Below are 14,065 nucleotides of genomic sequence, written 5' to 3' on the forward strand. Positions count from 1 at the left end.
CTCAGGTGACTGGGCACTGATTATCACATCTCAGGAGGAAACACCCTGTCTCTGGAGACAGCAGTCTTTCTTTCAACAAAACTGCCTCCAACATGATGAAATGGAGCAGACAGGCCATCTGTTGAACAGGTAGACGGGCTCTAAAACATGCTGTCGACACAGTGAACTCTGATGACAAGGCAATGCCCTCAGCGTGGAGGCCACACCACCGCAGGGCTGGCACGCCGCCTCCTCTCCTTGCGCTGGTCACCATCTATGAAACTGTTCTCCACAGTGTTTCTAAGGGCTGAATACTGCCAGCCGCAATGAGCGGTGCGTGCCCGGGGCTAGAAGCTGTGTGCAGGGCATCCCTGCTGCCATGCGGCCCCTCACCCTGCCGTGCCACGGCTGGGGCGATGCCAAAGGGATTTGATTTTCATCTGCAGGCACGAATTTCAGTAATTAGCACTTCTCCACAGGGTGTTTTCTTTCCTAACTACTAAGTGTATTCTTTTCCTGTGTACTGAAACACGTCAGCTAATTCTGACCACCCTGGGTAAGCTAGTAAGATGGAGACGTAACACTACGTTCATGAAGGGAATGCACCTGCATCCCTCTCCACCGCTGCTCTCCTGGGCCGCGGGGAAGGGAAAGCACAGCAACGAGCACAGAGCACATGGCTAAACCCAGCAGGAGCTGCTGCCAGGAAACCAGCACCTACCGGAAGGTTCCGGGCCGAGTCCAAGTACAAGATGAGCAGCGAGGAGGACAGCCCGTCATTGGCTTGGTCTTTGTCAGCTCTGATGTCTGTCAGCACCTACAGCGAAAGGGAAAAGCCCCAGCAGGTGGGTTTCCAAGCTTCCTGTTTCTATCTAGTTATGTCTATACTGCTCAAGAAAACAAAGAAGATGGAGAAACAAGCACCCCATATACACAGTATAGAGAATGAACACAGGATTCCATTCAGACCAAAGTGCTCAGGTGACCCGAGGCTCCCCAAGCCCCTGAAGGGCACCCGAGCACAAGGCCTGAGGCCTCGGCGCCTGTGGACGCCTGTAAGCTCCCGCTGCTCGCATCTGCGCCTGCGCCGCCGCAGTGACTCAGCACAGCCTCTGGCTGCTGCTGTGAGCTTGCAAAGTGAGCAGCAGCACAGTCTCAGGCACTCATCTCAGGGCCCAGGGCTACGGGCTGCTGTGGGGCCCCTCCAGCACCTGCTCGAGGTTCGACGCATCAGGCATGAGCGTGAGCCACTCCAGCTTCAAGTGCAGCTTCCCTCTGGGCACCTCATCCAGGGTGAACCACTGTGGAGAAAGTCAAACTGGTCAGCCAAAGCCCTCCTGGATCGGACACACGAGCTGAGCAGTCTTTACAAACCTGAAAGGCCCAAGTCCTGCCACTTTTAGCTCCAGGCCTGAGAACGAGCTGCTGGCCCCAGAGGCCGACAGCGGGGGCCGCTCTGTGTGTTCCTCACTGACTCCCAACGCCATCCCTGTCTGACATGCAAGGACTCCAATGTCCTCTCATACCACCCAGCACTACCAGGAGTCTATGTATGGATATCCATACAATTTAGGGGCCAAGAAAAAATATAACATTGATCCCAAGTACTGAATTTCATTATCAGACATGCTAACAAGTGTGCTTTTCCTCATGACTACATCACAATAACTAGCTTACACTTGTTTCAGCTTAAAAGCCATCAGGCTGTTAACTGAGGACGGTCACCAACACTCGGCGTTAGAAGGGACGTCCGAGCGCAGGGCGTGTGTGCTGGGCCGGGCGCACAGGACAGCAGGCCGACTGCAGACGCCTGTCCAGCGCGTGCGCGTGCGGCTGACACAGCGCTCAGCGGAGCTTCGGCCAACTGCGCCTGCTCATCCAAATCTTACCCATCTTTCAGCAGCCGTCACAAACTTCCTCTTTATTCTGAGAGCAGCATCTTGCTTGAAGCAGCGTCTGTCTGTCAGTTCATGATGCGTTTGCGGGTGTCTTTCCTGGGACAATGTCTCATCAACTGCACTGCGTCGCTCTGCTATGCCTCCCAACTACCTTTTAATGCCCGATTCTCGGGAGCTTCTACCAGACTCTGCCCTGACTCCGAAGCAGACCATGCCTGCCTGAAACAAAGTGGGTGTGTGTTTGGCTACTTGGGAATTTTGTGTTTCTGGCAGGTGCTGATTTATTTTCACTTTGCTGGTACTGGAAGGCCTAAGTTCTCAACGTCTGTGAGCGGCTGTTAAGTTCTCAGACCATCCGGGATGGCGGCAGCGGGCACTCGGCATCAACACTCACGAAATGGAACAGTACTCAAAGGAAACTTACTTCATCTAAAAGGCGCTCCTTTTCAACTTCAATAAGATCAATCATAAGACTATAGAAATAACAATACAACAACTTTAGAACACAGAAAACCACTTCTGAAAACTGAAATAAACTTAAGTATTACTCTATGAAAAAGTACTCCAGAAAAGCAACAGAACGCTATAGTTTATCAAGAAACAAGCTTCGTCCTCCAAGCTTCCTCAAGCTTCCACCCGGGTGTGAAGTGAGCAGGGAACACGCAGCGCGGCACGGCCGAGGTTAGGGCTGGGAACGCTGGGTCTCCCCACAGCGCCCCGGACAAGCGGGCATGTCTGCTGGGAAACCCGGGTGGCGGGGCGTGTCTACAGGGGAGAGCCGGGGGCGGGCGTTGTCTACAGGGGAGCCTGGGGCATGCGCATTCGACCAGGGTGGGTGGGACGGGCTCTCTCTGAGCGACGACCCGCCACTCCGGCTCGGGCTCCTTCGCTGTGAGCTAAATCAGGCGCTGACTGCCTTTCCAGCCCCGCTTCCTCACCTCTGACCGGCACCTCCAGGGCCTCTGCCTCGTGCCTAGCATGATCCCAACAGCCCGTCCCCTTTCCCTCAATAGTCCTGCTCTGTTGGGAAGCGTGAGGCAGCCCAGAGCCAGAGACGAGTGGAGCGGGGCGGGACGATCGCACGCCCGTCCTCCGCAGCCCCTCCTCTCTGTCCCTGCGCGCTGCCCGCACGGCCCGCGTTCCCTGCTCCGTTACAGATGCCCGGGGCCCAGACAGCCCGCAGTCTCAGCTGCTGACGCCCAAGTCTAACAGAGGCTTTAGTGCAAATCTCATCTGTTCGTTGCCTTGCTTACAACCTTTTGGTTGCTCTTAGATAAACGGTCTCACAAATGAATTCTGAGGTCGCAGCCTAACACACATGCCATCCTTGATGAAACCAGACCTGTTCAGTGTCATTTACCCTTGTATCTTTTTTGCAACAAGAAATTCAGTTATATAGTAAGATTAGGCTAAAGTGTGTTTTTTTGATAGTTCATAGTTTTTCAGCAGTACACGTTGTTCAATTTAAGTAAACAAATAAGTATTTTTCCAATACATAGGCACAATGTAAATTACAATCTCTCCCCACCCCCACAGGCCAATAACAAATAGGAAGTTCACAAACCCATTTCTAGAGCCTGGAGCCCAGCAGCCTGCTGGGCGCGAGGCTGGGGAGCTGGGCTGCATGGAGGCTGCAGCTGGTGGCTGAATGCTTAAATGCGGCAGCGCAGCCAAGAACGTGAATTTCAAGTTCTGTTTAACTTAGCTCTCCTTTTCTTACTTAAATGTAAAACTTGTTTTAGGAACAAAACGTGTTTTAAGAGGTCTAAGGTGAAACAAACCTAACATCGAAAAGCCATTTTAATACACATATAACGTGTAATAAACCTGCTCTGATGTTAAACATTTAAGAGTGACGATCAAAGAGGAAGAGTCCACACTCCTGGTCACGGAGGACTTACCTTCCGAGGAAGTCATCCTTGTCTGGGTCTTCGTCAAAGAGCTCGATCTCCAATTCCTGTCCGGGATGTTCATAGACCAGAGCCTGGAAGGTACCAGTGCACGGCTGTCTCACCCTCACGAGCGTCTGTTCTGAGTCGTAATCGCAGCTGACACTGGCTCCAGCAGCTGCTCCACATCCAGACCCCACCATCAGACCTGATAGACGGCTGATGGCGAGAGCCCCTGGGAACTCCCTCGCACGTGGCACTGTGCTTGCTCCCAGTTATCGGGGTTACCGGCGTGGACATCTCTCCACTCCTGCAGTAGCCCCGGTCAGGGCTGGCCCCTCACCACCATTCAGAAGTTGGGATCCGGCAACAGACAGGGCAGGGAGGACCAGAAGCTGGTGGGGTAAAGGCCGTACCCTCTTCCAGTTCTTTCCAAGCCGCATGCCCTGTGATGCACTCGTTCACTCTGAGGGGCATTCTCTGGGGGCACCTTGGCCAAGTTCACTAAATGTGGCCCCACTATACTCAAAAGGCACTGATTACAGTGCTGAGCCCAAAGGCCAGGTCCCTCGTGTAGACATGAGGGCGTCGTCTCGCCTGAGTGGCTGTGCTTGGGACATGAAGAAGTGTCCAGATGCACTAAATGAAAACTAAAATACAGTATACAACTAACCTCATCGTGGAGTATGTTTGTGTGTTAGTGGCCGCTTATTTACTGAGATAGCTTAAAGTGATTAAGGTTTAAAATTGTGTGTGAGGAACGGATACAAGGTGAAGTATTTTTAAAGACGGAAAATCAAAGCGAAGAGCTTTGCACTGAACTAAGCACTTGCCACAGGGTGGGGGCAGGAGCAGAGCCTGGGGAAATATGCACCACACCCACCCCCCTCACCTCATACACCTCGTTCCACTTCGGACTGAGGTTCTCCTTGATGACCTTGCTTTGGAAGATCTGGTTGCCAACTCGAATCACTCCGTAGGGGTCTGACTTCCCCTTGACAAGTCCCTTAAGGTAAGTGTCTTTTCCCTGAAGATCCTGAGCTTCAATAAAGTGTATTCTCAGGACACCCTAGAAAGAAGGACGACAGAGCAGACTATTCACCGGTTCACCCGCAGACCTGGAGCAGAGGCTGGCTTGGGGACAAGACAGATCCGCTCCCCTAAGCAAAGAAGGTAAACACGAGTGCCTCAGGGGCAACACCACGGGCCCCAAGGGTCTGACCAGAGGCCAGAGACGGAGGAGCTGGCGTGAGCTGCTGACCCTCCTGGGAGGGAGGGGTCCCAGAGCCACTCTGTGCCCCAGGGCCCCGGCTTGGGCAGGGCAGAGGGGGGCAGGAGGCAGGCAGGCAGACAACACAGGGCCTCGTGGCCAGAACAGCGCTGAGTCCTGGTAGGACCAGGGCAGTACCTACACTGGAAACCAGCACCCTGGGATGCAGGAGACTCTTCCTGAGTCCTTCACACGCACCAGGGACTGCGCTGCATTTTTAGAAAAATCCTATGAAATACTGTCAATAAACCTATTTTATGGATAGGAGACTGAAACTCTGAGATACATACACTTACAGACAACATAGTTCTCTTTCCCTAAAATGTTACTTAATTGATAAAAAATATCCATCCATATTTCTTTCAAGGTAAACACAAGTGGTAAGGTTACCTTTTGAGAAGGCAGCATTCTATACCATAAACACTTTATAAAAAGTTACCAGGTACTGTTCCTCAACCAATTAGCATAGGAAGACATACTTTTACAGATAAATATACTTTTGAAAATTGTTACCAAACAAAAAACAAAAAACACATAACCAACCTCCCGTTTACGTTTTCACAGATTTAATGCTTAGACACTGTGGCCACATATTTGAGCAGCATGGAGGGTGGACCCGGGCAGGCTCAGACGGTTCCCAGTGCTCAGAGAACAGAGCCCAGGGCCCAGGAGCACAAGGACTCCTATGTGCAAAGGCAGCCCGTGTTCCCGGAGCTGAGGATGCTAAGTGAAGGAAGAAAGACATCCCCACCTCAGCTGTGTCCCATCACACCTGCTGAATGCCGGCAATATGACTAACTGGGAGGTGAGGACGGGGCTGCTGTTACCTTGACAACAGTAGGACTGCCCATGAATGCTTGCTGGTCTGCGCACTCTTACCAGATCGAGCTTCCTAGAAGGGTGACAGGCAGGGGGAAAGGCTGGCTACTTCTACTTCATGAAACAAACTCTCAACTGAGACCAGACACCACGTGACAGGCTGCCCACTCCACCTCTGGAGCCCACGGTCGGTAAGACCACACAGGCGGGACGCAAACCAGTAGGAGTTGCCCTCCGAGAACGTGCTCTGGGCCTGGGACGGGATTCCACACCCGTGGCTGGCAGGCTCTTGTGGTCTCGGGCTGAAGCTGTTTAGTTTACTCAGATGAAGGTGCCTCCAAGATGTGTGGCCACCTCTGTGTGTGAGGCGCCAACCCAACCTACAGATGAAGACACTGAGGAATGCGCTGCCAGAGTGAAGCTGCCGCCAACCCCCAGACCTTGACTCAGCCCAGCCCTGCCCGCTCACTCCGTCTGGGGGTGCTTAACACCCACGGTGCGCCTGCCGCGTCCGCCCCTGGAGGACTCCACAGACGACCGCTCCTCACACCTGATGGGAACCTGGCACAAGGTGTCTGCTCAGGCTAAAATGTACATCGTATACACAAGCAGAAAATGCTTTCTGAGGCAGTGAACAAGTTGTCACCACTGTCCTTTACAACTTGCAGTGACATCTGCAGAATTAAATCCCTGTGAGTACCTCTGAGGTGTAAGAACTGCCCTAAGTCTCTGAAAGCTTTAGGCCAGATGGCCCTTACCCAACCTCCTAAGGACAGGCAGGACAGACCACTTTTACAGCATCACGATGCACATGGCAAGGTCGTTGTTAGGAGAAATACAGGAAGTCACAGCACCCAGGTGCGTGAAAAGTTACTTCAGTCTGTTTTAAGTGTTGATGAACACATGCTTACCTTTGGTACAGGAAACCGCAGCTGAGCTATTTGAACTTCGCTGACAAGAGGGACTGTGATTCGATTGGGAAGCACCAGATAGTTTGATATTATATCCAAAATGATAGTATCTGATAAACCACTGTTAGGTGGGAGGTTAAAAAAAAACAATGATTAGACACTTCATGTTAGTTACCACCTGAACAGTGAACTTGGCACAAACACGATACAATATCCTACCAACAGGTCAGAGCTAGTTCCCCTAACACAGTATTTATGCTGCTATGGTGACAATTATGTGGGATTTATTCTGAGAACACAAGGTAATATTCTGGCTACATTTCTCAACGTCCTAAATCACCCTCATACATTTCCACATAACTTTATCATTGACTTAACACTGAATATACATTTAATTAATTTCTTATTTTAACAAAAAATATTTCAAATACACATAAAAGTGCAGAGAATATGAAAAAAAGCATTTACTTATTTCACATTTATTACATTAAATTCATCTTTCTTATTATATATGCAGAGCTCCCAATGAAGTAAAAGAATTTACAGTTCATTCTTCTTTACACTTTATTAGGTACTGAATACTGTAATCAATTTGAAATAGTATATGCCACTGCACAGAGAATTCAGTAGCAGGAATAAAGTTGTGGGGGCTAAAGAAACTAATGTACTTTTCTTTTTTTTTTTCCCTTTATTTTTATTAGTTGGAGGCTAATTGCTTTACAATATTGTAGTGGTTTTCGCCAAACATTGACATGAATCAGCCATGGATTTACATGTGTTCCCCATCCCGATCCCCCCTCCCACCTCCCTCTCCACCCGATCCCTCTGGGTCTTCCCAGTGCACCAGCCCTGAGCACTTGTCTCAGGCATCCAACCTGGGCTGGTGATTAAAGTACTTTCAATATACTTTTTGACTGTTCTTTGTAAATATGTGTAAATGGAGTCAAGAGTCTCTGCAACCCCACTTCTGAGGGCACAGAACCTGAGCTGCATGGCTATGCACGAGCACCTTTAGCCAGAACTGCAGAGTCCTAGAAGAACCTTACTTCCTGCCAGTACGTTTTAGATGTCAGCATTACGCACATGACAGACGTAAACGAACCACAGCCGGAACATCCCCTGGGACACAGGGACAGTCCTACTACACCCTGAGAGATGACTGAGCCTCACTGCAGGCTGGGGTCCAAATGCCAACCAAGATGTGGAGGCTCAGCGCCAGCCCTCTCAGTTCAACATGGGAACCACATTCCCCAGATAGCTCTGCTCTTCTGAAGAGGCCAGTTAACCAGTGTCTACACTCCAGAGGGACTCGGAGGATGTAAGCTGGCAGACACTGGATCGGTGCTCACCAAGCTGATGACAAAGTGGCCCCTCAAAGCTTTAGCACCCAGCACACCCTTGCTTCAGGCAATCTCCCTGCAGAAGCATGAGTTTTGTTTATATCGAAAAAACTCCTGAGACAGAAGGCCCCTCACTGCTGACGTAAGTGCTTCAGGAACCTGTTAGCCACCCTGGTGGTGGGCGGCACCTCACCTCCCGCTGATGCCTGTGCCGCCAGTAGAAGGCCCAGCTGGCACCTCCACCGACGGCTCCCGAGCGGGGCTGCACATCCCCGAGCTGCTGCTCCCCCCCGTCCTGACTGCGGCAGGGCTCAGCACACAGCACAGCTTCCTCATGCCTTCCGCCCTCCCGGTCTTCCTGACCAAGCCCTGCGCATCACCTACAGTCTTCACCCCTCACACTTGGGTTAGGGCTCATCACTGAACAGTGGCAGGGAGTGTGAACACACGAGGTAAGGTGGAATGGCTCAGGCGTCCTGCTACCTTCTCACACCTTGGCTTCTGGTCCGCAGTCAATGCAGGGAGCAGGCAGATGTTCATTTAGTAAAGCTTGGGGCAAGATTTCATTATGCTAGGTTCAAAGTTATTAAATATTTACTTTTACAAGATAAGGTCTGCCACAGCTGTTACTTGATAAAATCTTCACAAAACAGTGGCCCAAGTTTTATGTTAAGTACACAGGCATATATTTTATCACATGAAATTTACATAATTATATATAAGTTATATGTCATATATAAATATATATAATTTTAAAGGATTATTTTACTATATTTCTTTTATACCATGGCCTCATTTTTGCATGGTGTTTATTTCCACCTGCATTTCTAATATATATGCATATATATTCTTAACAATATATGCAATCCTATATATACCTATATGTGACTATGTTTTATATGTGTATAAAAATCTATGTATAAAACAATAGCTAGAAGGTATACCACACAGGGTCTGTCTTCATATAAAACCACAAAATGAAACGAAGCTGTATCTGCATGTGTGCATCTGTGTGTCCTTGTGTTCGTGCGCTTCTCCCTTCCCAGTGGTTTGGGACGACTCCAGAGCTGCGGGCTCACAGGCAGCAGCCGCCCACCGGCTCTCTGCCACAGCGCTACCTGCAGAGCAGATGCCTGACAAGCACGGGTCACGGTGTTGAGGGGAGGGAAGCAGAACGCACATTCTGTTCTGCACTGAAGGACAGCAGGGACTTGCTGCTTTCGCCACTGACCAGCACCCTTTCCTCCAACTCCTGGAGTCCCTCCTTTGGGGGACTTCCTGTCCTTCACTGCAACTTTTTCAAGCAATTCTCTGCCTCCTCTCAGGGTGGGCACGAGACCCAGACCTGATCAGAACCAGAAGAATTTGTACAAGGAAAGGTGGACAAACAGAGGTCAACTCTGGAACTTTTGCTGGAACTAGAGGGACATTTGCTGGAATCTTCTACTGAGGTTGCTAAGCGTGCATGCAGAATAGAAGCTAGAAGCTGCTGCTTCACGGCAAGAGCCTGCCTGACAACAAAGCCACACACAGCAAAGCCGGGTCAGGAGCCGTCCTTTGGACATCAGCACCTGGTCCCGTCTCGCCGCCTGACAGGGCTGCAGGCCACACCCAGCACCCAGAGCAGGCGCTCCCCACCCGCTTGTTGGATGAATGGACTGTCTCTTATAAACTTTACTTGCTTAATGAAGACCAAGTGAGCTGGGTTTGTTCTTGAAAGCAAGAATACTAACCAAGCCTTTTACACAAATTCTTTTAAAGCTGTCCTTTCAAAGAATCTTTTAAAGGTAATGGTACTTTTCTATATCCAATAAACCACAGTGCCTAGAAGAGACTTATTATTACAACTATGCCTCAGCTTATTAAAATCTTCATTTTTTCCTGATAATGAAACAAAATAAAATTCTTTCTAATGGCCACTTCAAGGACATAATAAATACAAAGGAATAGAAAAAAAAAAAGGCAGACTGAACCAAGGCTTTCATAACTCAATTTTCTAAGCTATCTTAGGGAAAAGAACCCCGCAGATTAACGAAGTATGCACGAGGAACACATGTAACTGTCACCAACACTTAAGGCACTCTGACCTTCAAGTGCAGTGGGGAGACCAGGAGAAGCAGCTTTCCTGCTCGGTGGTGAGTCACGGTCTGCCGCTGTCGCCTTCCGTCTTGGAGGACAGACGACCTGCAGCCTGACTAGGAAGCCTTACCGCCCTCACAGGAGGGACGTGCGCCAAAGGCTCCACAGCTCATCTGGAAGGAGTCCTCAGGGTTCAGACACTGGAGCACACGGAACGGCGAAGACTCCCAGTGGCACCCGCAGCCCCGCAGCCGCAGGCCCGGGCTGACTCCCCCCCCCAGGGGGACTGCGTCAAGGCAGGGAAGGCAGGAAGGGGCAGCGCAGCGCAGCTTGAACGCAGCCAGAAAGGGCTTGTCTTGAAACATATCAGTTTGAAAACTTTTTAAAGTTTTCTTTATTTTTCTGGGATATTAAAACACCAAAACTGGAAAGACGCCTCCTGACAAATGAAACAGCTCCATCTGGTCCTGACAGCTGCAGCCCAGAGCCTGAGACGCAGCTCGGGCTGGAGCTGGAGCCCGAGTGCGCTGCCCGGAAGGCACGGACGCTGGCTGGGAGACGGCACTCAGCCGCTGGGCTGTCCCATGACGCTGCCGACACACATGCTATCAGCTAGCTAGCCACAGGGCACAACAGAGTACTTACTTCAATCCAGGAATGTCGAGAAGATTAGTCAGTCCTGTCCAGTTAATTTCTAAAAGCTGTTTTTAAAAAAGGGCAAAGACAGTAAGTATGCAAACTACTTCTAATTATCATTATTAAATTATACAAGTCTGTTTCTTTATAAATGAAATGGGTTACTCAGTACATAATGCTGTCCTATACCTTGATTTTCACTGTATAAAATATCAAAGCTGTTGTCCCTTATTGGTACCAATACCTTGCCTGTTCTTATGTTTTTTGATGTCATAATTTCCTCCAGTAAAATCATAATTATTTATATACCCACCATCCTATTGATGAGCACTTAGAATATTTGCAATTTCTCTTTTATTGTAAGTAATAGTCATAGCATACATCCTCTTCCAGCAACACAAGATATGACTCTACACATCTACCTAACCAGATAGTCAATACCAAAATCAGATTGATTATATTCTTTGCAGCCAAAGATGGAGCAGTTCTAAACAGTCAGCAAAAACAAGACTGGTAGCTAACTGTCGCTCAGATCATGAGCTCCTTACTGCAAAATTCAGGCTCAAACTGAAGAAAGTAGGGAAAACCACTAGGCCATTCAGGTATGACCTAAATCAAATCCTTTATGATTATACAGTGGAAGTGACAAATAGATTCAAGGGACTAGACCTAGTAGAGAGAGTGCCTGAAGAACTATAGACGGAGGTTCATGACACTGTACAGGAAGTTATAACCAAAACCACCCCCAAGAAAAAGAAAGGCAAGAAGGCAAAGTGGTTGTCTGAGCAGACCTTACAAATAGCTGAGAAAAGAAGAGAAGCAAAAGGCAAAGGAGAAAGGGAAAGATATACCCAACTGAATGCATAGCTCCAGAGAACAGCTAGGAGAGATAAGAAAGCCTTCTTAGTGATCAATGCAAAGAAATAGAGGAAAACAATAGAATGGAAAAGGCTAGAGATCTCTATAAAACTGGGGATACCAAGGGAACATTTTATGCAAAGATGGGCACAATAAAGGGCAAAGATGGGCACAATAAAGGACAAAAATGGCAAGGATCTAACAGAAGCAGAAGAGATTAAGAAGAGGTGGCAAGAATACACAGGAGAACTATACCAAAAAGCTCTTAATGGCTCGGAAAACCACGATGGTGTGATCACTCACCTAGAGCCAGACATCCTGAGTGGGCCTTAGGAAGCACTACTATGAAAAAAGCTAGTGGAGGTGATGGAATTCCAGCTGAGCTATTTCAAATCCTAAAAGATGATGCTGTTAAAATGCTGCATTCATTATACCAGCAAATTTGGAAAACTCAGCAGTGGCCACAGGACTCGAAAAGGTCAGTTTTCACTTCAATCCCAAAGAAAGGCAATGCCAAAGAATGTTCAAATTACTGTACAATTGCATTCATTTCTCACACTAGCATGATTATGTACAAAATCCTTCAAGCTAGGCTTCAGCAGTACATGAACCGAGAACTTCCAGATGTACAAGCTGGATTTAGAAAAGGAAGAGGAACCAGAGATCAAATCACCAACATATGCTGGATCATAGAAAAAGCAAAGGAATTCTAAAAAAACATTTACTTCTGCTTCATTGAGTATACTAAAGCCTTTGGCTGTGTGGATAACAACAAACTGTGGAATATTCTTAAAGAGATGGGAATACCAGACCACCTCACCTGTTTCATGAGAAACCTGTATAAGAGTACGTCAAAGCTGTATATTGTCACCCTGCTTATTTAACTTATACGCAGAGTACATCATGGGAAATGCCAGGCTGGATGAATCACAAGCTGGAATCAAGACTGCAAGGAGAAATATCAACAATCTCAGATATGCAGATGACACCACCTTAATGGCAGAATGTGAAGGGGGACTAAAGAGCCTCTTGATGAAGGTGAAAGAGGAGACTGAAAAAGCTGACTTAAAACTCAACATTCAGAAAACTAAGATCATGGCATCTGGTCCCATACTTCATGGCAAATAGATGGGGAAAAAGTGGAAACAGTGTCAGATTTCATTTTCTTGGGTTCCAAAATCAATGCGGACGGTGACTACAGCCATGAAATTAAAAGACACTTGCTCCTTGGAAGAATAGCTATGACAAACCTAGACAACATATTAAAAAGCAGAGATATCACTTTGCCAACAAAGGTCTGTATATGCAAAGCTATGGTTTTTTCAGTAGTCATGTATGGATGTGAGAGTTGGACCATAAAGCAGGCTGAGGATCAAAGAATTGATGCTTTTGAACTATGGTGTTGGAGAAGACTCTTGAGAGTCCCTTGGACTGCAAGGAGATCCAACCAGTCCATCCTAAAGGAAATCAACTCTCAATATTCATTGGAAGGACTGATGCTGAAGCTGAAGCTCCGATATTTCGGCCACGTGATGTGAAGAGCTGATTCACTGAAAAAGACCCTGATGCTGGAAAAGTTTGAGAGGGCAGGAGGAGAAGGGGGTGACAGAGGATGAAATGTTGGATGGCATCATCAACTCAATGGACATGAGTTTGAGCCAGCTCAGGGAGATAGTGAGGGACAGGGAAGCCTGCTGTGCTGCAGTTCATAGGATTGCAGAGTCAGACATGACAGCAACTGAAGAACAACAACAACAAAATGATTCAGTGAATATCTTTTTACACACGTTCTTACAGAGACTAGCATTCAAAAAGGGGAAGCTCTTGTCAAAAATATATGTTCACTTCTTTATGCTGATATACACTACCTTGTTGTTCAGTTGCTAAGTCACGTCACTACCTAATTGCTCTAATATTGTACCAATTTACAGTTCCATCAAAATTGTATAAAATGTACTTTCTTTACAGCCACACCAAACACAGATGTTAAAAATCAGTCTATTTGGCAGTTAAAGAATGGTTATTCTATCACTATTTCAAACAACATTTTCCTGATTTTGAAGAAGGGAATGGCTACCCATGCCAGTATTCTGGCCTGCAGCATTCCCTGGACTGGACAGTCCATGGGGTCGCAAAGAGTTGGACATGACTGAGCGACTTTCACTTTCACTTTTTTCCTGATATTAGTGGGACATGTTCCATCCATTTTGTTGACTTTTGTATTTTTTTGCTCATTTTTCTAGTGGGTGTTTATCTTAGAATAATTTCTATAAAGTTGGCTGAGATTCCATTAAACAGATGTGGACAGGTAAAAAGTACTGATTAAAACACTGCTTCTCATGTCAAGATGGATACTGCACATACTGCAATTACTTGTGCTTCATAC

At 47.8% G+C, this 14,065-nt stretch overlaps 1 protein-coding gene across 2 annotated transcripts in view; it reads right to left on the reverse strand.

The window, feature by feature from the left end:
* The window catches only part of ESYT2 (extended synaptotagmin 2), a 77,982-nt gene that overhangs the window by 18,884 nt on the left and 45,033 nt on the right, over positions 1-14,065 (reverse strand). For both annotated transcript variants that reach the window (XM_065939633.1, XM_065939634.1), the window contains exons 7-13: positions 10,831-10,886; positions 6,767-6,887; positions 4,659-4,835; positions 3,779-3,861; positions 2,302-2,350; positions 1,191-1,280; positions 701-796 (exon numbers count right to left, since the gene is read on the reverse strand). In XM_065939633.1, the coding sequence (XP_065795705.1) occupies positions 701-796; positions 1,191-1,280; positions 2,302-2,350; positions 3,779-3,861; positions 4,659-4,835; positions 6,767-6,887; positions 10,831-10,886 (672 nt within the window). The remainder of the gene's footprint in view (positions 1-700; positions 797-1,190; positions 1,281-2,301; positions 2,351-3,778; positions 3,862-4,658; positions 4,836-6,766; positions 6,888-10,830; positions 10,887-14,065) is intronic.

The sequence above is a fragment of the Muntiacus reevesi genome, chromosome 6 (genome assembly GCF_963930625.1).
Source record: "Muntiacus reevesi chromosome 6, mMunRee1.1, whole genome shotgun sequence".
NCBI lineage: Eukaryota > Metazoa > Chordata > Mammalia > Artiodactyla > Cervidae > Muntiacus > Muntiacus reevesi.